The 24,316-nt window shown below is 36.7% G+C and overlaps 1 protein-coding gene across 1 annotated transcript; it reads left to right on the plus strand.

The window, feature by feature from the left end:
• AP4E1 (adaptor related protein complex 4 subunit epsilon 1) lies at window positions 1-22,629 on the plus strand. Its single transcript, XM_059823784.1, has 21 exons — window positions 1-162; window positions 642-713; window positions 1,583-1,706; window positions 3,922-3,995; window positions 5,434-5,555; window positions 6,411-6,570; window positions 7,042-7,208; window positions 7,827-7,900; window positions 8,721-8,843; window positions 8,934-9,043; window positions 9,321-9,460; window positions 10,888-11,000; window positions 11,104-11,222; window positions 11,924-12,226; window positions 12,988-13,102; window positions 15,187-15,322; window positions 16,490-16,745; window positions 17,520-18,095; window positions 19,535-19,719; window positions 20,553-20,710; window positions 21,175-22,629. Exons 1-21 carry the CDS (start codon window positions 1-3, stop codon window positions 21,333-21,335), a joined length of 3,450 nt encoding a protein of 1,149 aa, XP_059679767.1. The 3' UTR covers window positions 21,336-22,629.
• Window positions 22,630-24,316: the final 1,687 nt, after the last annotated feature.

The following is a 24,316-nucleotide window of genomic DNA, read 5'->3' on the forward strand; positions in this document are numbered from 1 at the left end:
ATGAGCGACGTAGTGGAGCGAACGCTGAGCGTGCTGCCCGGGCTGCTGGGGCAGCACGAGCCGGGCGCCGGGCCGGGGGGCGCCGGCGGCCCTGGCAGGGTTTCGGCCACCTCCCGGCTCGGGAGCCTCATCCGGAGCATCACGGCGCTCACCTCCAAACACGTACGGGCGCCCCGGGCCGGGCCGGGCCTCGCCTCCTGCTCCTCCCCGCGTGGAAGCGGGGCGGGGCCGGGCCGGGCCTCACTCCTCTCCCTTCCCGCCCCCCGGCCTTCCCGAGGTGCCGGCGCCGTCCCGTGGGGCGCTGCGGGGCGGTGTGCTGGGGGCGCCGTGCGCGGTGGCGGGGCGGCGGCGTCTCCCCTCAGTCCCGGGGCTGTGTCCTGTTGAGCTCCGGAATGGAGGATAAACCTCCTTGCGATGCGTACTCGGGGGGTGCCGCGTTCTGCTGTTCCGTGGGGGCATGGTAGGGGAAAGCAGCCGCGAGGTGTTGCCTGCTGTGCTTGAACCAAGCCGTCCGCGCTTACCACCGGCAGTGAGGTCTAGGCTGGTTTTGAGAAGGCGGTGGAATGCTGTTACATTGACTTCTGCTTCATGTTTTGCCGCCAAAATTTATGAGCGATCAAAGTAAGTTTAATCTTTTCTAGGAAGAAGAAAAATTAATCCAGCAGGAACTAAGCAGTTTGAAAGCAACAGTTTCTGCCCCCACCACAACGCTTGTAAGTTCTGCTGTAGTGGTTATGGGCGGTGGGAACAGCAGACCAAAGGTGAAGAGAAACAGTGTTCTCACTCTTTTTGCCAGGTGGAGTGTACAGGTTATCTGCATTATAGATATTTAATCATCAGCATTAAAAGGTACCAGTGGCTGTGGTTTTGCAGCATGGTTAAAATAGTGAGGACACTGATTCTGCTTGATGTGAATAAACTGTAACAGTGTGGCACTCAGTGTCTGTCATTCTGTAGTTTCTGAAATAAGGCAGACAAAAAAGCTAGGTGATGAACTGCTTCTATCAAATAACATTCTTCGCAGGCTGACATTGTTCAAACAATTAATTTGCGCTATATAAGAAGCTGTGCTTTGTTGTATGCCCTGTTGCTCATGTCTGAGTTGCGGGAGTTGATATATTCTGATTGGAGTTAGTTAATGTGTATCTCAGTCCCATGAGTGAGAATTTTTGAAGGGAACAATAAAATTTTACCTCACATAGTGAAAACCCATCCTAGGTCAGTGTAGTGATTGGTAAAAAATAATTTGCTTTAGCAGTGTGATCATCTAATACTTCAGATAATTCATATTTTTTGTTAGTAATAATTAATCTAGTGTTGATCACATGCATGCTAATCAAAATAAGATAGCATCTTTAAGGGTAGTATATGGGGAGTTCTGCTTTTGTGGTCAAAAATTAATATTGATTTACAGAAGAGGTTCATAGCAAAGGAAGAATTATGAATACCCTGATTTTAGAAAATGAATGTGAATATGCATATGTTTCTATCGGATAAAGTCCTCTACTTCATTAGAGCAGTGAAGAAGAGCATAAAACATGGCTGACTTAAAATTCTCAATAATTTATTTTTGGTGTTTCAGAGACTGATGAAAGAATGTATGGTGAGACTCATCTATTGTGAAATGCTGGGGTATGAGTCTTCCTTTGGATATATCCATGCCATCAAGCTGGCACAGCAAGGAAATCTTTTGGAGAAAAGAGTAGGTATGTGCATGGAGCTGTAGCCTTAATAATATTCTCAAACTGCATTTTAAAATTTTTTAAGCTTTATAATTAAATAATATACTTAAAATGTTCTTCCATTTTTCTTAGTCTTGTCTCATAGTCTCTCACTCCTCTTTGAAAATAACTAAACTCCTAGTTTGCGAGCTGCTCTCTATCTGCTTGTAGAACAGAAGGCGGGCAGATTTAATTTCTTTTAAATCATGAGTTGTTTTTTCATTGTTTTGACTCATGGCACCAATAAACAAGTAATTTACGATAAACTTTGTTTAAAAACACATCAAGGTGAGAATGAGTTTCTGACAGGATTTGGTTTCTTTTTCAAGTACTGTAGTACGAGAGTAGACAAAAATGTTAATGTCAGACAATTTCTGCGAGCATAGTATTGATTTCCCAGTATTTAACTTAGAGGTAGTTTAGAATTTTTATAAAGGGCTTACTGCTGTTAGCGAAGTGTCCCTAAAATACTTTCTGGTTTGGTGCTTGTCAGATTTTTTTGGTTTAGAAACAGTTGTAGGAAATGAGGCAAATAGAGAGGTCCTTATAGCATAGGTGCAGAAGTTCCTGAGGAAACCTGAAAGGCTAGTTCACATTTCTTTGAAATTGCATGCCGTTGTGATTTCCTTGCCTGCCAGTGTGGCTATTAACTTGTTTCCAGTAGATTTAGTTTGAAGTAGCTGTCAGCCTGTCTCATCTGGAGCATTTCCTTGCAGTTGCTGATTCAACTGCCTAGTGAAGACATTTCTTCTTGTTTGCAGAGAAAATGGTTTAACTCCAAGCAATACTATGTCTGCATACACAGAGGGAAGGCAATGTCTTGCGGGATATGCTTGTTTGATACCCTTTGTTTGAATTTCATCTGGATCATCCACTCAACTATTGGAGTTTCTGAGAGAATGCGTTACAAGTGATGTTTAAAGTTGCTTTATCCCTGAGTAATGAAAGCCAGTGTGCACATGCTCTGGTAGGGATTAAGAAAGTCTGTCTTCATGAAACCTGGGAGGGTAGGTGGTAAGCTGTTTTGAAGAAAACTTTGTGACATCTGTAAGTGTCAAGAACCAATGTGTCTTGTTATTGATTGGTTTGAGACCTTTCCATACTAGGGCTCTTTGAGAAGGTTTTGGTGAAGCAGCATTATTATTTTTTTTAAAAGTAGGTGGCTTAAAGGTCTCTGGACACAAAATGCCCCTAAGCTTTGATCTGGTAAAAGGATGTTATCAAGAGTGTGTGCATGGGTTGGTTTTTTTTGTTGTTTTTCTGCAGTTATGTGTGATATATGAAGATGACCTTATCTGTTCTTGGTGCAATATACCAAAGTCTGTATTAAGGAAGTGTTGTCAGTTGATCCAATCAAGATGGGTTACTCTTACCCAATGTGAGCCTCAATGTGTAAGAGTGAACTACATTTTTGCAGGTGCGCTAAGCTGATCAAGTCCCTAGTTTCACAAGCAGATAGCTCAGTCTGATACCCCTGACAATACAGTTATTTGTATCTAAGTTGCTTATTTTGATCCCTAAGCCCTGAATGAACCAAGACCTTTTTTAAGATCCATCTCTCTAATACAAATGTTGTCATGAGTTGTGGCACACCCTCCCCACCCCCCCACTTAAGTCCCTTAGTTTAAAAGGAAGAGGGGTCTTGAAGAAAAAGATTTCTGGCAGGTTTCTTTTCTGGGGTTCTGGAATTGCTTCCTCCTTGTTAAAAAATAACAAGGCATAGGATGGTGAATTTACTTATGTATGCTAAATTGAATATAAAATTTATCTGAAATGGAACTTTATTTTTTGAAAAAAGAGAAACAAATACAAGGAAATGCATTTGTTGTGTAGTCTAGAAGGAATATACTTTTGTCTGTGCAGAGAAGATACTCGTTTTCCAGGAAATGATTTCTCATGGTGTTCTTGGCTGCTCTTCAGCTATAACAGTATTGTAATGTCTCTTATTTCTTGCAGCTTATGAATTCTTAGCTGTTATTTGTTGAGCTTTACTACAGCTTAAATATAACTGGTTTGCCCGGAAATAAAAGAAAGTCTTCATATTTAAAGCACAAGCAACTGTCATCCAGCAGTGGTTTTTTTGGTGGGGTTTTTTTAATTGTTTGAATTAACTTGTCTTGTATTACAGAGTGTCTTAAGTTTTCTATCTTGAAGTTGCTTATTGCTTTAAAGTAGTAACGGAGGCTGCTTTCTTTTACAGGTTACTTGGCAGTTTCTTTATTTCTCCATGAAAATCATGAACTGCTACTTCTACTTGTGAACACAGTTGTGAAGGTACAGTGTTTGGGGAGGTCTGGAGGTAAACTAAACTTGGACCAATTCTTCCTGTTTTGTGTGACACAACATCTAAGCTACGTACTCATTAGTTCTATCTTGCTCGCTTAAACTTGCTGTTTCTTTGGTTAGCAATGAAAATTTGAAATGGCTTTCCCTGGCTTTTTAATTTAATCTTGGCATTCCTGCTGTTGAAGCTACAATTTTAAATTTTTTCGAAGGAGATATACCATAAAATTTCCTTTATAAAACATACCAATTCTATACGTTCTCAACTCCAGGAGGAGCCACACATGCATATTTCAGTGTAAACTTTTGCTCTTAGCTGACAGCAAGTATCTGTTGGCTTCTTTGAGTTCTTTTGATAATTTTGATGGAAAATGGAAATATGCTTTGGAGTGATGCTGAAAATCTATTACCTAATAATATTTCGTAGGTGTCATCTTCTGTATTACTGCCTCTTACATGGAGCAATTGTGACTTACAACAATTCTTTCTGTGTAGTGATTACTTTTACATTACAGTACGCCAAAGTCACATAAATTATAGACTGAAAGTGATGCTCATTTTGCTGTTGTGATTGAGAACTGTTTTGTAATCTTTAAAAATCTGACTTGAAACTAGTAAGGATATAGGAAGAAGTGAAAGAATGAGAATCCACAAAGAACTAAACCAAAATGAGCACTAAAACCTATCTGGGACAAGTGGCCAGCGCAAATAATGATGTGAGCTGAAAATCTTACATGAATTATTTTTCAAAACAAGTGAAACTAGTTTTATTTCATGAATTCATCCATCCTCTTTTTTTTGGTTTAAGGTTACAGTGAGCTTTATCTACTATTTTTAGTTGTATTTGGGACAGATGGTGAATTTTTATTCTTTCTTTTGTAGAATGTTAGGTGTAATTTGCATTCTTTTCTTAGGGACTTAGTAATGTCTTACTTTAGTGTACAGATACGCAATTGGCAATCTTACTGAGTTTGCTTTTTTATTTTTCTTTACTTCTTTGGGCTAGATCAAAGGCACTAGAGAGAATACTGTTGAATTCTGTGAGAAGTGAGTCATTCTACTAATCCAGCTGGGGACTCAGCATAGTTTTGCAATCATCAAACTATTTCAGTAAACAAACGTTGATTGTAGCTCTATGTGTTAATCTTGCATACATTTAAAATATGAATGTAGTTCTATAACACGAATGTGAGGAGCTGCATGTTCCTTCTTTCTGTATAAGAGAGGAAAAGAACTTGATTAGCTCAGTGAGATCTGACACTTGTCAAACATGAGCAGACAACAGGATGGCTGGCAGCAGGAGGCTTGCTGTAGGTAGGCTGTGTAGGTGGGCTAGATCCAGCCTACTTGTGAAAGATTTGGGGTATGTCTGTGCAGAATTTAGAAGTCTAAATGAAAAATGACTGTCTAATTTCAATGATTGTAACAGGACTTACAGAGCACTAATCTAGTAGAGGTGTGCATGGCATTAACCATTGTCAGCCAGATCTTTCCACGGGAGATGATTCCAGCTGTTCTTCCCCTGATAGAAGACAAGCTCCAGCATTCTAAGTACGTATTCATTTACAGAATTTCAAGAGGCCTTGTACATGTGAATGACTTAGTTTTGTAGGTGGTTTTAGTAAACTGGTGTTTTTAATCTGAGTTGGTCTTTCTAAACATTACCTTCAGAAACTGTTCCTCTCCTAGTTTTTTTTCTTGGATTCTTGTCTCATTTCATTTGCAGTCTTGACTGAGTATTGGATAGGTATTAATTTTTTTCATAACCAGTTTTGATAGGTAACTGTAATTGAATTTATCTGCTGACGTCCTTTTAACAAATATGTGGATGAAGAAGTGTTTGTAGAGTAAGTGGAGAAACAGATGAGGATCCTTGAAGTGATTCACTGATACTTTTTTTTGTAAAGCTCTTTATACAAACTTTGGTAAAAGTGTATCTGCAGATATCAATGCTCTTGAATTGTTTGATTCTTAATTTATAATATCCCATACACAGAGGATAACTTTAAGTATTGTGCTGATTAGAAAGGAAACTGCAGAGTGAACTGACTCAGTAACTTCTAGACAGGTATTTTTTGAAGCTGTACATGTGACGGCAACAGATTAGTAGTGGCCAATTTCATTGTTTGTTTGGTGGCTGTTCTTTTGAATTGTCAATCTGACATCAAGCCCTACCACGCTTTTAAGTTTGCTTTGTCACTTCCTCACTTAGATGGTATTTGCAAAATCATTTGTTATCAAATAAGTAAAACATGGGTTCTCATCCCTCTCCAAATCATGATGTTCTGATGGCTGGCCACATAATTTTACATTGCTGTAGAAATAACAAGTACAAGTTGTTTTGTTAAGTACTTAAGATGCACAAGCACCTTAATTTTGTTTTGTGTAAATCTCATTTCTCTTCAGGGAGATTATCCGAAGAAAAGCTGTTCAAGCTTTATATAAATTCTATCTCATTGCTCCTAACCAAGTTCAGCATATTCATGATAAGTTCCGGAAAGCCTTATGTGACAGGGATGCTGGAGTCATGGCTGCTTCTTTGCATATTTATCTTCAAATGATTAAGGTAGGCAAAAAATTAGAAGCACAACTGTACTTAGGAGCTGTTTTTATATATAATATAAACACTGTACAGAAGTTTTGCAGAAAAAATTTATGGATATTTTTGTTAGGTTTGTGCTAGCTCTCCATTTAGCTTGACAGATCCACTTCTTGCATGATCTGAATGCTCAGCATCATTGGCATCCTTAGCTAGAGGACCTAACTTCTACAGTGTGTTAAAAGGTTTGCTGGAATTTGCTTGTAAACTTTTCTTACTGTTGCCTTCAAGTTACGTTCACTCCCTTTGCAAATGTGTGAGACCATAGCATAGGTTTAAAGTGAAGAGCTTACAAGTGTTGGGGGATGAGAGTAGAAGTTTGATTTGACAAAATGAAACAATCAGTGTAGGTATTTTGATCTTACTCAGTTTGTGGATTATTTTTACTTTTGAGGTGCTGTATTGAAATATTTGAATTGCATTTTTTTCATTATGTAGGAAAATTCATCTGGATACAAGGACTTGACTGGGAGTTTTGTAACCATCCTAAAGCAGGTAGTGGGAGGAAAGCTCCCTGTTGACTTCAACTATCATAGCGTGCCAGCACCATGGCTACAAATTCAGCTTTTAAGAATATTGGGGCTGTTAGGAAAAGATGACCCAAGGTAACCAGATCTTTTTCTGTAATTAGTATTCTGAAGGTACAAAGAATACAGTCATGACCTGTACCTCATAGAGAGCTTTCTGTTTTCTTTGTTTATAAGAGGATTTCAGTGTTGAACTTGTTACACATTTGTTATTAACCAATACAGTGAGCAGATACTTTTTAAACTGCAAAATTAGTTTCTTGGCTTCTGAATTGGTTAAGCAATTGATTATTGTGGAATATGCTCGAAATATATTTTTGCTGGGACTTCTGTTACTAGGTTACCAAACAACTGTGTGAAAATCCAGAGTAAAAATATTTTTAAAAGTGGTGTCATTTTGTGAGGACCTAGCTGTCTGTGATCCTTTTCCTGTTTGTTTTATTTTTTTATACAAGCAGCGAGGGAAGTGTTTTTATTCTTGTGATATGGTAAATGTTTCTTTTGAAAGCTGCAAACATCTTGTTAGATGCCATTTAGAAACATGTTACAGAGCTCTTCCACGTTAAAGTGAATCTGTGGATATGAATAATTTCTGTTACAGATTTCAATACTAGTGTTTGAGCTGTTTGGCAAAATAAGACTACATGCTTGTTAGTGCTGCAAATAATTTTAAGTATTTTTTTTCATGTTAAACAGGACAAGCGAATTGATGTATGATGTTCTAGATGAATCCTTAAGAAGAGCAGAGATAAATCATAATATTACGTATGGTGGGTGAGGTTATTTTATGTAATTATCAGTATTTGGAAAGATTGAAAATGTGAGTAATTGATCATGCTAAAATATGTATGCAGTACTTCTGGAAAATCTAATTGTGTTCTTAATATACAACTGTATTCTTAAGTGTCCAACTAGTAAATTGTAAAACAAGTGATACATTGCTGTACAGCGCAGTTTTTATCATTGAAGTAAAACATTTTTATTTACTGGGAATTCATCTTGACTGAAAAGCCTCTATCCCATATTTGCATTGTCCTTGGCCTTGAATACAAAAAGTCATGTTCTTCATGAAAGCTCTTACTGAACATTGCTTAAGTTGAAATAAATGATAAAAGAAAAATCCTAGTGATGCAGCCCTGTTTATTAGAAATGCTTGGATGGTCTTTTCACTGCCCTGAGAAAGGCAATAAAAAGTTCTTGGGATTATTTTGGCTGTTGGTAGTAGCTAAGAAATCCTGTCATTTATTGAAGAATGTTTTGTCTGAAATCCTTTATAGTTGCCCATTGGCTTTCTAAAGACCATCCCAGTCCAGTCCCTTGAGCAACTATAGGAGACTTCAAGGATGGAGGAACTTCAAGACAGGAAGTTGTATGCACAATGGCAATGGCTAATAAATATATATACACTAAAGGGAGATAGTCTTTCATCCTTCTTAGGTCAGTAGGTACACTGCAGTTAGATTCAGTGAGGGTGGGACAACACTGCAATTCCATGATATAGTCAATGATCTTGTTTGCTTGTTAAAAATCTTTGCATTATAGAAGTATTTAATGTACATTAATTACATGTCCTTTTCCTCCCCCCTGCAGCCATCTTGTTTGAATGTGTCCAAACAATTTATACAATTCATCCCAAATCTGAACTTCTTGAAAAGGCTGCCAAGTGCATTGGAAAATTTGTTTTGTCGCCCAAAATTAATTTGAAATACTTAGGTAAGGATTACTTGATTTCATTAAGATGTTTTTAATTTGATCATAGTAGTATACATTCTCTTATATCATTTCCAATCACTTATATTCTAGGCTTAAAGGCTCTGACCTATGTTATCCAGCAAGATCCTAATCTGGCACTTCAGCACCAGATGACAATAATTGAATGTCTGGACCATCCAGATCCCATTATTAAAAGGGAGGTCAGTGAATTTTTAATTATGAAAAGTTAATTTTTAAGATGGGTGGTAAGTTTTCTAAAATGAGTAGTGTAAAAGGCATGCTATGTCTCAGTTATTGTGAGGAAGCAGTTATTCATAACATTAATGTGACAAGCTGTGTAGATAAGCCGTGCATTTCATTTAAGACTTGTCAAAGACACTTGCTCAATTTGACATCATACTGAAGTGTTTCTGTTTGCATGTTTCCTTTTTTGAGCCATCAGAACCAATTAAATATATTTTTTTCTTTCTTTTTCAGACTTTAGAGCTTCTCTATAGAATTACAAATGGACAGAATGTAATTGTCATAGTTCAGAAGATGCTTGACTACTTAAAAGAAAGCAAGGAAGAATATGCTATCATCAACTTAGTTGGCAAAATAGCAGAACTAGCTGAGAAATATCCTTTTATTTTTCTGAACTAGGTGAGAAATTTCCTTTTATTTTTCTGAAACTGGAGTCAGAGCTCAGGCAAATATAGCATTTGTACCTTTCAGAGCATCTTTCATGATCTTTTGAAGTAGGAAGTGTTAACTGCTATGCTTTCCGCTCTTTCAAATGCAAAAAAAAAAAAAAAGCATAAGAATGTGCATACAAAAATGACCACAGTGTTTCTTTGAGAGAAAGTAATGGCATTTGAAATACTTTATTTTGGCTTTGGAGTTTAGCATTAAAACCTTATGTTTTTAAATTAAAACTTTGAAGTCTTACACCACAGCATGGAGAGAGATGTCTTAGTGCTACATTGAGTGCTGTTCTGTAATTGTGGGAATGATCTTCCTATTAGAGAACACTTCATTGGCATATGGATTTTAAGAATAACACATTTTCATAGAAATAAAGAAAAGATTATTTAACTACGCCAAAAAGATCTAAGTGATGATTAGGTGTTTGGCATATGGTGGATGTTGCTGTTAGACTTGCCATTGCCTGATTTTTCTGTATGTATTCTTGTTTGATAACTTGAGTTGTAAGCTCTTTCTAACAGAGAGCTCCCTTACCATTCTATTTGTACACTACTTGGCACAGAGAGTAATGTACAAAAAAAAGCTGTGTTGTCATGCAGTATGCAAAAATAAGACAATACTATTAACATTTCTGTATTGTTGAAAATTTCCATTCACTAAGTGTGCATTTTTGGGATTTATTTGAGGGAAGGCAGAAGCTAACTTCCAAAGTTAGCAAAGGCTGATCAAATTCTAAATATATAAAAAAGCAATGTTGCTTTCTGTGGAGTACTTCAAAATGTTTATTGTTTTTCACTAAACCAACAGCAAAACACTGCTGAAAAGAACAGCTAGTCTATCATTGATCAAGTAATAGTGCGTAAACAAACTTGAAAGACTATGCTGGAAAGCTAGCACGGAACAAGTGTGAACTTAAAATACAGTATGACAGGTTTCCAGACTTAAATCCTTGTGTGAACATGTAATTGTTTCTACTGTGTGAAGTTTACTTAAACTCTTTATTTTTCACTCTTACTTTTAGTCATGCACAACTTAAGAAGTATTGATTGGCAAGCCAGCAAATTGCACATAAAATGGATAGCTGTTAAGTTCACACAGAGGCTTTTTCAACGGGGCAGTAATTTAAGACTTCTCTACCTGACTGTCAGTTTTCATGAAGCTTACAGGAAACACTTTATAAAAGATAGAGGAATATTTCCTCTTTGGTTAGGTTGAGCTGATACTTGACCATCAGGCCCCCAGCTTACTGGGGAGAGCAAGATGGGTAGCTTATTTGTGGAAAATTTGTTTCCTTAGGAAATGCATTAAAAAAAAAAGAAAAAGTTACGCCTTAGCACTTCATTCCTTAACAATTGGATACGTATGCTCCTGACAATGAGTGGTTCATCCAAACAATGAATGCTGTGTTTTCAGTTGGAGGTGATGTTGTGCATCCTGATATCCCAAACAACTTTCTGAGGCTGTTGGCTGAAGGTGAGTAGCTCCCTGAATGCTCTGAAGAATTTTTTCTTAAAATGCATTTTGAAATATTTGATGGGAGGTGTTATTTGCAAAGTATGTACTGTTTTCTATCTAGGATTTGATGATAGAAAAGAAGATGATCAGCTACGGATGTATGCAGTACAGTCTTACTTAGGATTACTTGAAGAGGAAGGTGCATTGTATCCACAGAAATTCCTTCAAGTTATGAGTTGGGTAAGGTAGACACATAGTCAAAATTGAATACAGAGATATGAGGAAACTGTCAAAGGTGGTGATGTTTTTAATAAATATTTTTAACTGTCTTATTATTAGTCATGAATATTCTATTTTTACTTGAAGTCAATATAATATGCTGAAGTCTATTTTTAGTGACCTCTTTTGGTGCCTGAGGACTACTTAGCTTGTCATAGTTTGTGGAAAAGCTGACTTGCTCCCTTTAAGGCAGGTGACTACTGGAATGGCTTAGCAGCCACATGAATCTGACTGCGTGCTGAGAGCCTTTCTGTCTTTGTCAGGATTAGGCCAGATGTTGTGAAATGCATTTTCAGCCTTGGCAGGTGACTGGCCAAGTGCTATGCTAGTATTGTCTGGTACCTGGGTAAGCTTCAGCTCATCCAAGGACAAGCAAATCATGTTTTGTAAGGGCCTAATTGCTATGTTTAGCTTTCTTTTAGAGACAGTTATTTGATTTTTAAGAATCTAAAAGTTGAAGTTTGCTGAGGTAAACACAAAGATCACTTCAAGTCTTTGACATTCAAAACGGTAAGGAAATAATTTAGAACATGTTCAAATAATAGTTTCTCGAACGTGAGGTGGATTTTATGTGTTGTTGTTTAGTACTACATTCGAATTTCAAAACTGAAAGCACTGCTGTGTGTGACTAAATGTATATTTTGTCTGTTCTTTGTGAATAGGTGTTGGGGGAATATTCCAGCCTTGTTACAGATGTTGATCCAGAAGTTATTTTAACAAAGCTACATACCCTGCTGAAGAAAACTTTTGTTACTTCTGAAACTAAAGTGTGGATAATGGCTGCAGTCACCAAGATAGCATCACGTACCTCCTGTTCTAAAACAGTTGACAAACTAGTCCAAGAATTCAGCAACTCTCTAGATACCTGCATGAGACAATACGCCTTTGAATTGAAGCATCTATGTGAAGACAAAGCACTGATGAAAAACTTGCTTCCATTTGATGCGAGTTGCAGTGACATGGTGGTAAGACAGCTGAAGTGTGTGTTGTTCATGAACCTTTTTGTAGTTCAGGGGGTTGAATATTTTGGTAAAAAGTGTTTTCGAAATGAATGATATTTGACAGTTCTGACTGGTGCTCATCTTTAGTCTGCTTAAAGTGAGTTGTCAGAAACATACTTTTTCAGGCATGTGTGATGAATCATAATGTTCTATACTGAAAGATAAAAAGCCATGGTGTTTAGTCAGTAAGCTGGAGTAGCTTTTAAGAAAAAAATCAGTGTATGAAATCGTGGTTTTTGTTGTCTTTTTTTTTTAAAGACAAGTTAGACCTGCTTTAGTGATATGGTACTGCTTTTTAATTCAAACGGTTTGCTTCCTATTTAGAAATGACTGATGTTTGCACTGAAAGGTCCATAATAAATGATGGAAAATAGTATTGATATTGCTGGGGTTTTTGAAGGGAGTGTTTTTTTAATTCAGTATTTTCATATAATGGTAGGATCAACCATTTTGGGGAAAACTCCACCCTGCTTTTTTGTTTTTTTCTTGTTTAGACAAAAAAAAAAATCCATAGTGGAGGAGTTAATTACAAATCTCTAGCTCAAATTCTGTTTCACATACTTGCTTAACAATTTCTGTTAATACAGCAGCTTTACTGATAGATATGGGAAATGTGAGCCAGAAGATCCTGATTTCCTGATAAGGCACAATATTCTTCTGGTGACATCAGACTCATGTATAGAAAATATTTTCATTGCTTTCTCACTTTTCTTAATTCTGTGTAGGTAGATGCTTCCTTATCTTTTCTGGATGGGTTTGTGGCTGAGGGACTTGGTCGTGGTGCAGCACCGTATAAGCCGCATCACCAGAGACAAGAGGAGAAACTTTCTCAGGAAAAAGGTGACTGTTAAGTTTAGTGCACTTATTAAATAGCTGGTAAATTACCTGATAAATATTAGCAAACAATCTAAGTGTACAGTTAATACTGTTTCTTAAAGTAATGTTATCTTAATACATCTGCATATCTTTTTTGTCTGTAGACTTAGCTAAGTTCAACTTAGATTTTAGTTCCACATCTGTCTAACTGATATATGTAACTGATCGTTTATCCTAGGTTGCTTTTCTGCAGGTGAGAATGTTTTACTATAGTCTCTGCTGGTCTATGGGATTTGAAATTTATGGGGATTATTAAAGTGAAAGCAAAGGGTTCCTAACTTTACTGAGCGCTTAGTCTTGACTGTGGAATTATAGTTCGCAGCAATAACTGTTGTGAACTTATTTTATGACACAAATCTTAAATTTCTTACCTAGTGTAGGTACAGATAAGACAGCAGTATGTGCTTTATTTATTTTAAAATACCCCAAAACTTCACCTATAGTGCATTTTTTATTTTTACTGTTTTGAAATATTCGTTTACTTCATTATAGCCAGTCATGTAAGGGTTTCTTTTAGACACTTCTGAATGATTCCCTTTGAGGTTGGAAAGCTCTTCTAAAACAATCCTCAGCTTTGCTTTACTATTGAGGAATTAGACAAATGAGTCTCTTACACTGCATTATCTACAATTAAATTATTATTTTTAAAAGAAGATTTTGACTGTGCAGGTTAATGCATGCAGTAAATAATACTGTCCATTTGCTTGCATGTGTAGCTTGGCAGAATTTAACGCTTTTCTGAGATAATTATAAATTAAGGGTATTACGTCTACAGCCTCCACTTTAAACCTGCTAGAAAATTCAAAATTTTGGTGGAGATATGTTAAACAAGGTCAAATATGTTGAAACTGAATATTCTATACTGTTTTTTCCATGCATGTAAAGCCCAGTGAGGGATATAATCTACTGTATGTCAGATTGAGCTTATAATAGTGCTTCATATTGAGGTGTTGAGAATGAAATTAGTGGTCTTTACAGCTGAAGAACATCCATTTAGCACTCTGGTGTTTGCAGTGTTCTTACAATTTTGTGGGGAAGCCATTGTAGTAACCTGATTATGAATTGCTGTTTTTTCTCAGTAATCAAAAGTACTGATTAGCATCTTCCACTGGTTCATAAATAAACTAGGAGGTTAGATATAGGTGAGGTAGAATATTCAGAAATATTCTAGAGTCCACTGAGTTGATTAAAATTCTTTGTAGATAACTAAACTTAGGGGTTGGTAGTGTTTGAATATCTTTATGTGGGTGCTGTTTATCACAAAGCCCCTTGGATCTCTGTTCCTTCTTGCTTCTTTATGGGACAGGACACTTCCTTAGCACTGTTTCCTCCTTTATCAGGAGATTTCTCTCATCCCAGATGCCCAACAGCTTTGCCTTGCTCTTTCACTTTGCTGGGAAAAAGAAAGTATAAGGCTGGGGTGGACATAAGGGAAAGGGACTGTACCCCTTGATAGTTCCAAGGCTGCAAAGGAGAGTCTGTGCTCTGCTTCTTACGTAACAATGACTGTTTATGTTACAGTCCAAAACAATTTCTGGAAGTCATTCGAACTGCATTTTGATTCCTAAAGCATAGCTAAGGTAGCTGGTTCTGAATCCTGACTTGCAAGTCTTAGTGAAAATGATTTATCACCCAAGGTGTCAAGTATGTTTGTAAAGTAGACAGTGATGCATGGTCCAATGCTGTGGACTCAAAATGTTATTTAGGCTCATGAATGAATGGAAAAGCTCACTTACTTACATCCAATACAGTGCTTCTGTCTACAAATACTAAGCATCAGCAGATGTTTTAGCGATACGCTGTAAAGTCACTATTTCTGTTCAATTTCAGTACTTAAAACCAAATACCGAATGAATATGTTTTAGATAAAGACTGTGTGTGTCTAAAAAACTTACTGGAGAACAGAAACATCCATTTTTAATGAGGATAGGAACCTGAATGGGAAGCTTGAGAAGTGCAGCAGTACAGCATATCTATTTTCAGAAAGTAGATTTCTTTCTTATCTATTTATGCCTCATCTCAATTTTAAGATTCTGTCTGTCTTGCAGGTCTGAATTTTGAACCTTATGGATTGTCATTTGCTTCAAGTGTGTCCTCATCTGGTGTCACCGGCAGACAGTCCCCCACTGGTTTATCTTTTGGTTCTGATATGTCTGGTAATAGTGCTGAGGCAGGGCATAAAGAGTGAGTTAATTTGTGTTTTGAAATGAAGTACATTTAAGTGTCTCTTCTTGTCAGTATTATGTGTCTTTGCTTCTTCATTACACGGAACTAAAAAATACAGTTGAACTTGGAAACCTCTATCATATAAGAAGAAATTCAGATGGTGTCTTCTTTGAAATAACTAGGAAAAAAGCTAATGCAGCTGGACTGTTTTTCCACTTTCTTCACAAAGTACAAATTAAGTGATAGTTAATGTATTAAAATTGGGACAGGATTACCTGATGATTACATGATTAAGTATTTTTTCTCTGGCTTCTTTCTTTTTCTTACAGGCTACATTTACTTTTTATGGGCTTACAATAATGTGCCTTTTAAGGAAACTTTTTTAGGTAAAAGTGAGGCTAAGATTTGCAGTGTAAGATACTCCTTAAGTTTTGGAATACTACAAAAAAATTCCATATCCATAGTTTCATACAAATTAATAAATTCATTTATACTCTGGTAAATTGGTATGCAGGAAACCTTGGAAGTTTTTTCAGATTCTTTAACCAGTTTGTGTAAGAAAATTTGAGTGAGGCTTTTAAGGTGTAGGACCTGCAGCATTTAGCCTGTTTCTGTTGAATTAACTTCTGCTAGAGTTCAGGGTGTCTGAGAACATGAACACTTTTTATAAGAAATAAAAATACTTTCTAGGTCTCTTCTAATTTTCAGTCTCTTACACTTCCTTAAAAAATAATTTAAGTTATTGGCAGTAGAACAATTTAAATATACTTAGAGATTCCCAGAATCTTTCTCCGGGGGGAAAGACAGATACCATGTTGCTTGTATTTCCTTTTAAAAAAACTATTCAACTACATTTATAATATGTAATCTGAAACTCCGGATGGAGTTGGCAAACACAGTCTACTACTACTGGTGCAGGTGTCCAATGCTGACTGAGCATAGGTCTATACTTAAGATTATATAGCCTAGTCCAAGATTGCATTTGTGGGATGTTTTAGAAGTAACGAATGACATTACTAACATAGAACTTCACTCAGATGGAAAAGTGTTCATTTATATTCCACTACTCACTGTGTATATCGAAGTACCAAAGTTGTGAGTGGTGTTTAAAGTAGATGTTGGCATGCTTTTATGAATGTGATGTTCGTTACGGTTGATCCTTCTTTGTTTTGTTTGCCTTTTTAGGACAAATACTCTGAAACTTGAGGGAATACGCAAGCTGTGGGGAAAAGAAGGCTATCTTCCAAAGAAAGAAGACAAAGTAGGGAAAGAAAATGAGCCACAAACTGTTTCTTGTGGCAGCTTATTAGCAGGACAGGTGGGTGATCCTCCTGCATTGAGGTCTGATCAAGTTGCCAGCCTCTCTGAGGAAGACAAGGAGAAGCAGCAGTTAGCATCAACTTTGTTTATTGGGCTAGGATCAAATGCTGGTGTCAGTCTGGTAAGTGGTTCTTTTGTGACTTACCATATTAAATTTTAAGTATTGCCTTATTTACAATTACAGGTATTTATATGCAAATGGAAATCAAATTAGTGTTGTGGTAAAACTAGGGAAAAAAACCTGAGTCATGGAAAAGCTATTGAAATTTACTTTTGTCATCTGATAATTTGTTAAGAACCTGAAACGGGTCGGATATTACTTGATTAAGCAACCTCTGGAACAGATCTGATTCAGTAACTAGAACTTCCCTCTGTTTACATGTTGCACTTCAAGTTTTAGTCTTTGTTTTCCCTAACAACTGTTCCTTGACCCAACTTTGCAGAGCTGTTGGCATTCATTTGGCAGTAAGGCTAGAGTTTGGCCTATGTCAATACCATGTATTTTTATGTATGGTAATATGTGGAACATTAAAGAATTTATCATCAGATAATCTCTTTAAGACTGGCATTATTATATTAGCCAGCTCAAATCTTGGCATTTATCACTGGTTTAACCAGAAAATGTTTACCCATGCTTGCTTCTTGATAGGAGCTTTCAGTTTGTTTTAGGGGACCTAGAGTCATTCTTGCATTATGGGCTAATCCAATGCCCTGTAAGAAATACAGCAAAAGCCCATTACTGGATCCGTTAAAAGGTTTGGAATCTATTTGTATTTGTCATCTGAATTGATTCCTTGGTCATTATTTGTCCTTGCTCACTCTGTTTCATTCTGTTAACAGTAACACAGCTGATTGCTAGAAACTTCCCCACCTTTTTTTTCTTTTTCCTTTTCAGATGGGGAAAGCGGACACAGCTACTCAGAAGTTCAAAAGAAAATCAAAAATAAATGAAACTCAAAATAGTGAGGAGGCGTCAGACTTCCAAAATAGTGCTGCTTCAGATTTTGGTCCCTTACTTGATACAGTACCTATCAACATGGAAGACTGTGAGGAAAATATACACACAAGGTTAAGGAAAGCCTCCCTGTGTTCTTCAGATAATGTAGAAGATAATTTAGCAGTTGAAACACCTCAGTCCCTAAAAAATTCTGGGCTGGATGACAGACTTTCAGATAGTAGGCTGTCACAGTCATCTTTGTTTGCTGATAGTAATATTGAAATTTTTCAGCCTTCTCCAAGTGCTCACTGTGAAAGTGCCAGTAAAATGCTGTTGGTCCCTTCCTTACCAGAAGAGCTAGAAGAGCTTGCTCACTCTGAAGTAGTGGAACTTTGTCAGAGTGATGCCTTAGCTCTGTATTTATGTAAAGTGTGGACAGATGACTCTCTGTTGCTCACTGTTTTTGTTTCAAATACAACCACTTCTGCACTTAATGCTGTGAACTTAGTGTTTGAAGAAGCAGAACACTTTCAGGTAAGAAACTTTGTTTCCATTATATTTCAAATTCACTTGGAACTTCTTGCTTTTTGCTTGCATTTAAATGTGCAATATTTGGTTTAATGTAATAACCATGCTTTTTTCCAAAGCATTTCCTTAAAACCTGTCATATGGCTATTACACGCATCCTACAGGGTAATGAAAGAAGTCTCAATAGTAAACTTAGTGTCATTTGGTATAAAAGTTACCATCTCACTTTTTTAATTCACCTTGATTTCGTTTCCTACTGCTTGCCTCCATATGACAAATAGGATTTTTCAGTTCTGAATTCAGTTTCTTCCTGGTGTTTAAGACTGAATGCAAACCTAACCGGTCATACTCAGAATGGTATGACTTGAGGTACCAGAGAAATCACTGTGTAACTTCTTTTGTCTGGGTGTGACTGTTGGGCTTGTGCATTCATTTGTATTTATCTGACAGGCAGACATGATGCAGTTTCTTCATTCACATAAAATTTGTGTACACTTGCTTCAGGTTTTGTTGGTTTTTTTTGTCAAAGACATCAGTGATATTTCATTCTTGTTTTCATGCATTCAGTTGATGTTTGAGAGGAGTTGGTCAGTTTATTTTTGGAAATTGGCTACATCTGGGCTTTAACTATGGTTGGTAAAAGCATTTGAGAGTCTTGATTGAAACTTCACTTAAATAATTGGAAAGGTATTTAGGAATTGCCTATCGGCATGACTATGCATGGGTTTTCCTGAAAGAAGCACAGAATTATGAAACCTTGAAGAAACTCAGCAAGGGATAACTGGATAAAGAGAATTAAGCAGAATGTTTCTTTTAGAATTGACCTAATCAAGGAACTGCTAATTGGTTCCTTCCCATTTCTGTCTTGAATCAAACCTGTCGTGGCATTGATCGAAAGTGAGCATCTCATATTTAGTTTTTCCTTGTAATTCGCTTAAGTTTCTACACAGACCACTACCACAGGTAGAGTCTGTGTTAGTAGCTTGTTTGGAGAGGCCAGGGACTGCTGAGTAATCTTGAAATTATCCTTGTTATTAGGGGTGATTTCTTAACTTCTTGCTTTTGGCATATAGCTTGGGCTATGTTGCAATGTTGCTTGCTCTTGTACATTAGTTTATTTTGGGACTGAACTACAGAATTCAGGTTCTTGGCCATCAGTTCTTGGTCTCTCTGAGCAGTCATTTGGGGCAGGGGAAAAAAAGCCAATTGGCAGAAAGAGATCAATTTCTCCAGTGTTTTAATTCTTGTAGAACTTTTGCAGATATTAATGATTGATTTATCCTCCATGAGAGCTGAGAAATGGTAGCTGTGTTCACTTGCCAAATAGTCCAAGAAAAATTAATTGAAATAACAGGCACTTACACAATTTTATAGCTGTATCTTAGCCACTTACACAACTTGATAGCAAGACTTACATTCTATATTCCTTTTAAAAAATTGTATAGATTTTGGAGAGTCCCACCTACCAGTTTCCTGTAATTGAAGCTCAAAGTGTGGAACGTTGTCAGAAATGCGTGTGGATGGACAAAATCTGTACACAGGGAATTCTTTCTGGTTTTGTTAATTACCAGCCAGAGATGAAAACTCGCCTTGAATTTTCAATAACTTTATCATTGTTGGACTTCATCAGGTAAACAAAATAAGCTGCGGTTTTTAAAAACACGTGTACTCAAATAAGCGTTAGACAAGGGCAGGATGATTTGGGTATTGATTATGAAACTATAAGGCTTCATCTTAAGCAGCTAACTTTAATCTAATTGAGATGACTGTTAAAGATAGTAAAATGGTTATTTATACACTTACAAAAAAGGGACAAAGTTCCAGGAAGAAGTACAAATCCGGTGAGAATATTGACAGTAGCTGCAGGTTAGAAGTCTTGAACTACAGAATGCATTTTTGAGGAGGCTAACAGAACTGAGTGAAGAGAAGGGCATGCTGTTTTAAAATATAACATAATATAAACATGTCAAACTGAAATAAGTGATTTGAGTACAGACACCCATACATTATATGAAAAGGCTGACAACTTTTGCAAGGGAAGAAGAAAGCTCATTGTATTAATTTTTGAACACTGTATTTATTTTAAGAGTAGAAAAAGCAAGTGTTCTTTTTCCAATAGACTTTTCTGTTTTATAGTGAAATCCACTTTGTTTTCCATATTAAAGTCTACCTCTCATTGAACTTGTTTCGCCTCTTTCAATAGGCAAGTATCTCAAGGCCATTCACTTTGGTCTTCCATTTCAATAGAAATGTATTTTTTAAAATTTAGAAAGCTAAAGCAAGGAATAGAAATTTCTTTTAAATGTTAAGCTGGGAAGAGGAGGGTTTGTTTAAACTAATCTGTATTTGCTTATTGCTTGCTCTATTGTCCAGTTGCTTCCAGATACGATTTTTTTCGGAGACCAAATATATTCTGAATAATGTATCTTATTTTGCTAAGATATGTGGTGAACTTATTTTTAGGCCAATGGAAATGACTACAGAAGACTTTGGGAAGCTGTGGTTGTCCCTTTCCAATGATGTGAAACAGAATATCAAAATGTCATCTTCTCAAGATTCCTTTTCAGCAGCTTTGAATACACTGCAACAGAAGCTGAAACTCCATATAGTTGATATTATAGGTGAGTAAAAATATACTGTAAGGTTGCTTACAACCTGTAATTTGTACCAGGAAAATAAGCACATGGAAGCAGGTATCTTACAGTTTAAGGCAGGGAACGCTTAGGATCATAGTAAACACAGGAGCATCGTCCTATGGACTTCATTTGCTTACTCAGGGGTGTATGTGAAGATTGATGTAAAGGTACAAGTGTACAGCAAACAGTAAATTTTCCAAGGGAGCAAACTGTTGCACTGTGGAGAGGTTGAACAGGACAAAAAATGGGAGTGAAGCTATATGGCAATACGAAGCTGGGATTGCATGCAGAAGGCGTGATTTTTGGTGGCGTGTTAGAGGAGTAGGGATAAGAATAGAAGAGAACAGCAGAAGTGGAGTTAGAGAGAGACATTTTAGTGAACTATACTATAGCTGTTGTTACTTGTCAATTGTTACTTCATTTTTTCCTGTGGCCTCTGTTGTTTTAAGGTAATGAGGGAATACTGGCATGCCAGCTACTTCCATCTGTGCCCTGTCTGCTGCACTGTCGTACTCACTCAGGGATGCTGGCTTTGTGGTTCAGATCGCCTTGTTCTGCTCTTCCAGATGGTTTGCTTTATCAGTGTCAAAAGGTGATAGAGGAATCCTAATAACAATAGCGCCTGCCTTAATCTATTTGGTGTGTGAAAAGCAAATCAAAGATTTATACAGTTGCACAGATAATTACCAAAGCTTAATTAAGATACTGCTTCTCAGAAGTATTACAAGTTTTCTTCCAGCTGGCATACATCATGGGGACTTGTGGGGGAAGAATGATGACCTAAACTACGCTTGCAAAAACATGCTCAGGACTGTACAGTGACTAACATGTAATTCACTGAAGTATTGTTACCTGTTTAAGTGAAATGTATATTTCTTAATTTTGTTGTAAATGAAAGTATTTATTTTTATTATGCAGCTTTTATAGATGCCAACAATTATTCCTCATAGCAACTACTTAAATATGATTTTAAAGAAAACATACCTCCGTTATGAGGTCAGACTTGATCAGTTACCAGGATCATCTAATTTTATTTTGGTAATTTTTCTAAAGCTATTTTTAAGCACTGCTGGCAACAAGACCTGTATTGGTAGTTGTATAAAGTAACTCATATAGCAACAAATGCATGTTTTGAAAATAGTAAAAATATTTTATTGAGCAACACACTTCCCATGATCTTTGATGTTTACTATTTAAGTGGTAACATCTAAACAGGTTTTTGATAGGAGGCAGACTTGTGAAATTGTATGGAAGTACCTCCTGGGGAATGATCTAAGGCCCTTCAGGTTAGTTCCTGTCTGCAGTTCTTCCTGCCTCATACTTCAGTCACGTTCCCTTTCCTTAGGGATCTGTGACAGTCACTGAATATTTGTGCATGTCCAAAAATAAGTTTCATGTGGATCAAGTCTGAGATGACTGAGCTGAGGGTAGTTGGCTGTGGACATGTTGGTTAGTTGGTAGTTGGCTAGTGGACATCTTCATTGCTCTCCAGACAATCCTATAAATTTAATCTGGCCAATATCTCAGTCCTTGAAAATTCACATGGAGGAAACTAATTTATTTTTACTTCTAATTATTTATAGCCTGAGTATGACTCTTCAAACCTTTGACTGGCACAGATGTGGCTGTGTTGTGCGTGCATGGCTAGGAACTGGAATAAGGCATAAGAGATCTAAATCAGAGCAGCATACATCATAAATGTGTCTGTCTAGATTGTCTCCTTTTCTTCCCGAAACAACCTCACAGTGTTGAAAAATCCAGCAATCTTAATTTATTTAGATGCTAAATGAAAACTTCAATGCTCTTTATTTATAACTGATTATGGTTTTTTATTTAAAAACATCAAAGATTGTACACACAGTTCAGACATGGTATAAATGGATTCTGAGGTGGAATTCTCTCCTTCGTGTGTTTAATATTAACAAGGAAATTCTTTGTTACATTTCAGTGTTACTGATTGTCACCTGATAAGCACTGGTTGTAAAGGAAAATAAAGTATTCTGTTACTTTGCTAGTGTTTTGGTAAATGTTAATGAAATCATCATAAGAATGTTAATGTGCTGATAGTTTCTTTTTTCTTTTTCTGGTTTTTTTAAGTCAAGCCACTTGTGTTTATCACAAGTACAATCATATAAGCAAAGCTCCTTTTTTATTGCTGTTTCAGTACCCTCTTACTAAGGAATTTAAAGTGCACTGAACCTGTAAATATACTTAATGTTCTGCATACTTTAATGTTTACTTGGCACTTCAAGACAGTTTATATAAATGAAAACTGATTTATAGTGGAATAATTTCCAGCAAACTATTTCCCTGCTGGTAAATCAGACTTGTGTTATGCAATTGGACTTTTGTAATCATGTGAACTGTAATAGAAGTATCTGGTTTTGGCCTGTGCATTTAAACCACTTCGGCAATGAGATGTTCAATGTCCTAGTGTCTAAAAAGAACAGCAAAAGACAATAATGCCTTCTATTGTTCATGTAATGTTCTTTATAACCTTTTTCACTTTATGAATAGTGTATGTTAAGCTGTCAATATGCGGATTCAAAGAGCTTTATGGTAACATTACATAAAGGGGTTTGCAGGGAATTGTACCTGTGTCAGTCTTTATTTTTAGATTGCCCAGCAAGTATTTTTCTTAATTTATCATCATCTTCGCATTTCTTGTAGTTTTAAAATAAAATTCAGTTTTAATGAAAAAAAAAAGCTTGATACTCATTAAATATTCTTTGCTACCACATGTAGCAGTGTTTCTGCATATTAAGAACTAGGTTCTATTTTAATTGTTTCTCTTTTCTTCATCATTGTTCAGATGCATGTAACACTGCAGAAGTCTTGAATCCATTGGTGATTTAAATGGCCTGTGTCTCAGATGGAAGTATAAAAAGAGTGAAAGAGTACGCTTTAGATCTTTTGAACAGCATTCTGTGTGCCAGCTCACATTATCAGGTATTCTCTTTGGAATACTGCCAGATTGTGGGATTTGTTTTTAGGCCGCACAGGAGACTTTGGGGTCTCTTGTTAGTCATAGTTGACAGCAATAGCATTTTTTTTTGAAGTGCAATGCTAACATAATACACCATTTGCTGTAGTATTGAGAAGGAGTTGGAAGTTTGACATAATTGCTGAATTGAAGGTGGTTGCAGCCCTGATCTGTATCATGAGGCTGTTTTGTATGGCGTGGCTGTCGGTGTGTAACAAGGGTGCATGCTGTGCTGCAATTCTGGCTGATGTAGGGAGCTTAGGCCCTTGAGAACCTCAGCAATTCAGTGCTGGGAATCCCTCTGATCTTGATCCGTCATCCAGTTATCTCTAAAATGAAATACAGCTGTGTAAGTAATTACACAAAGGACTATTCTTTCATGTAGTTCTGTATTGAAACTCCTTTAGCGAGTATCTTCATCTTCTGTTGTGTTCCCATTTACTTTTCTTTGTGACTTATTAGTTCTTGAAGGATTAACCTGTTTTCAGGGAAAGGGAAACAAGGTGTGTAGAAGTAGGCTAGAAGGAAGAAAGCACAAACTTTTTTGTGCTAACTGGATTACTTTCAAGAGGCAACCAGAGGCCAGTCAGAGTATATATTGACCTTTC

This window comes from Gavia stellata, chromosome 13 (genome assembly GCF_030936135.1).
Source record: "Gavia stellata isolate bGavSte3 chromosome 13, bGavSte3.hap2, whole genome shotgun sequence".
In the NCBI taxonomy this organism is placed as follows: Eukaryota; Metazoa; Chordata; class Aves; order Gaviiformes; family Gaviidae; genus Gavia; species Gavia stellata.

Coding starts and splice junctions, on each gene's coding strand:
- AP4E1 (XM_059823784.1), top strand. CDS start 1: ATGAGCGACGTAGTGGAGCGAACGCTGAGCGTGCTGCCCGGGCTGCTG. Junction 12,227..12,987: donor CGAGTTGCAGTGACATGGTG/GTAAGACAGCTG, acceptor AATTCTGTGTAG/GTAGATGCTTCCTTATCTTT. Junction 13,103..15,186: donor GAAACTTTCTCAGGAAAAAG/GTGACTGTTAAG, acceptor TCTGTCTTGCAG/GTCTGAATTTTGAACCTTAT.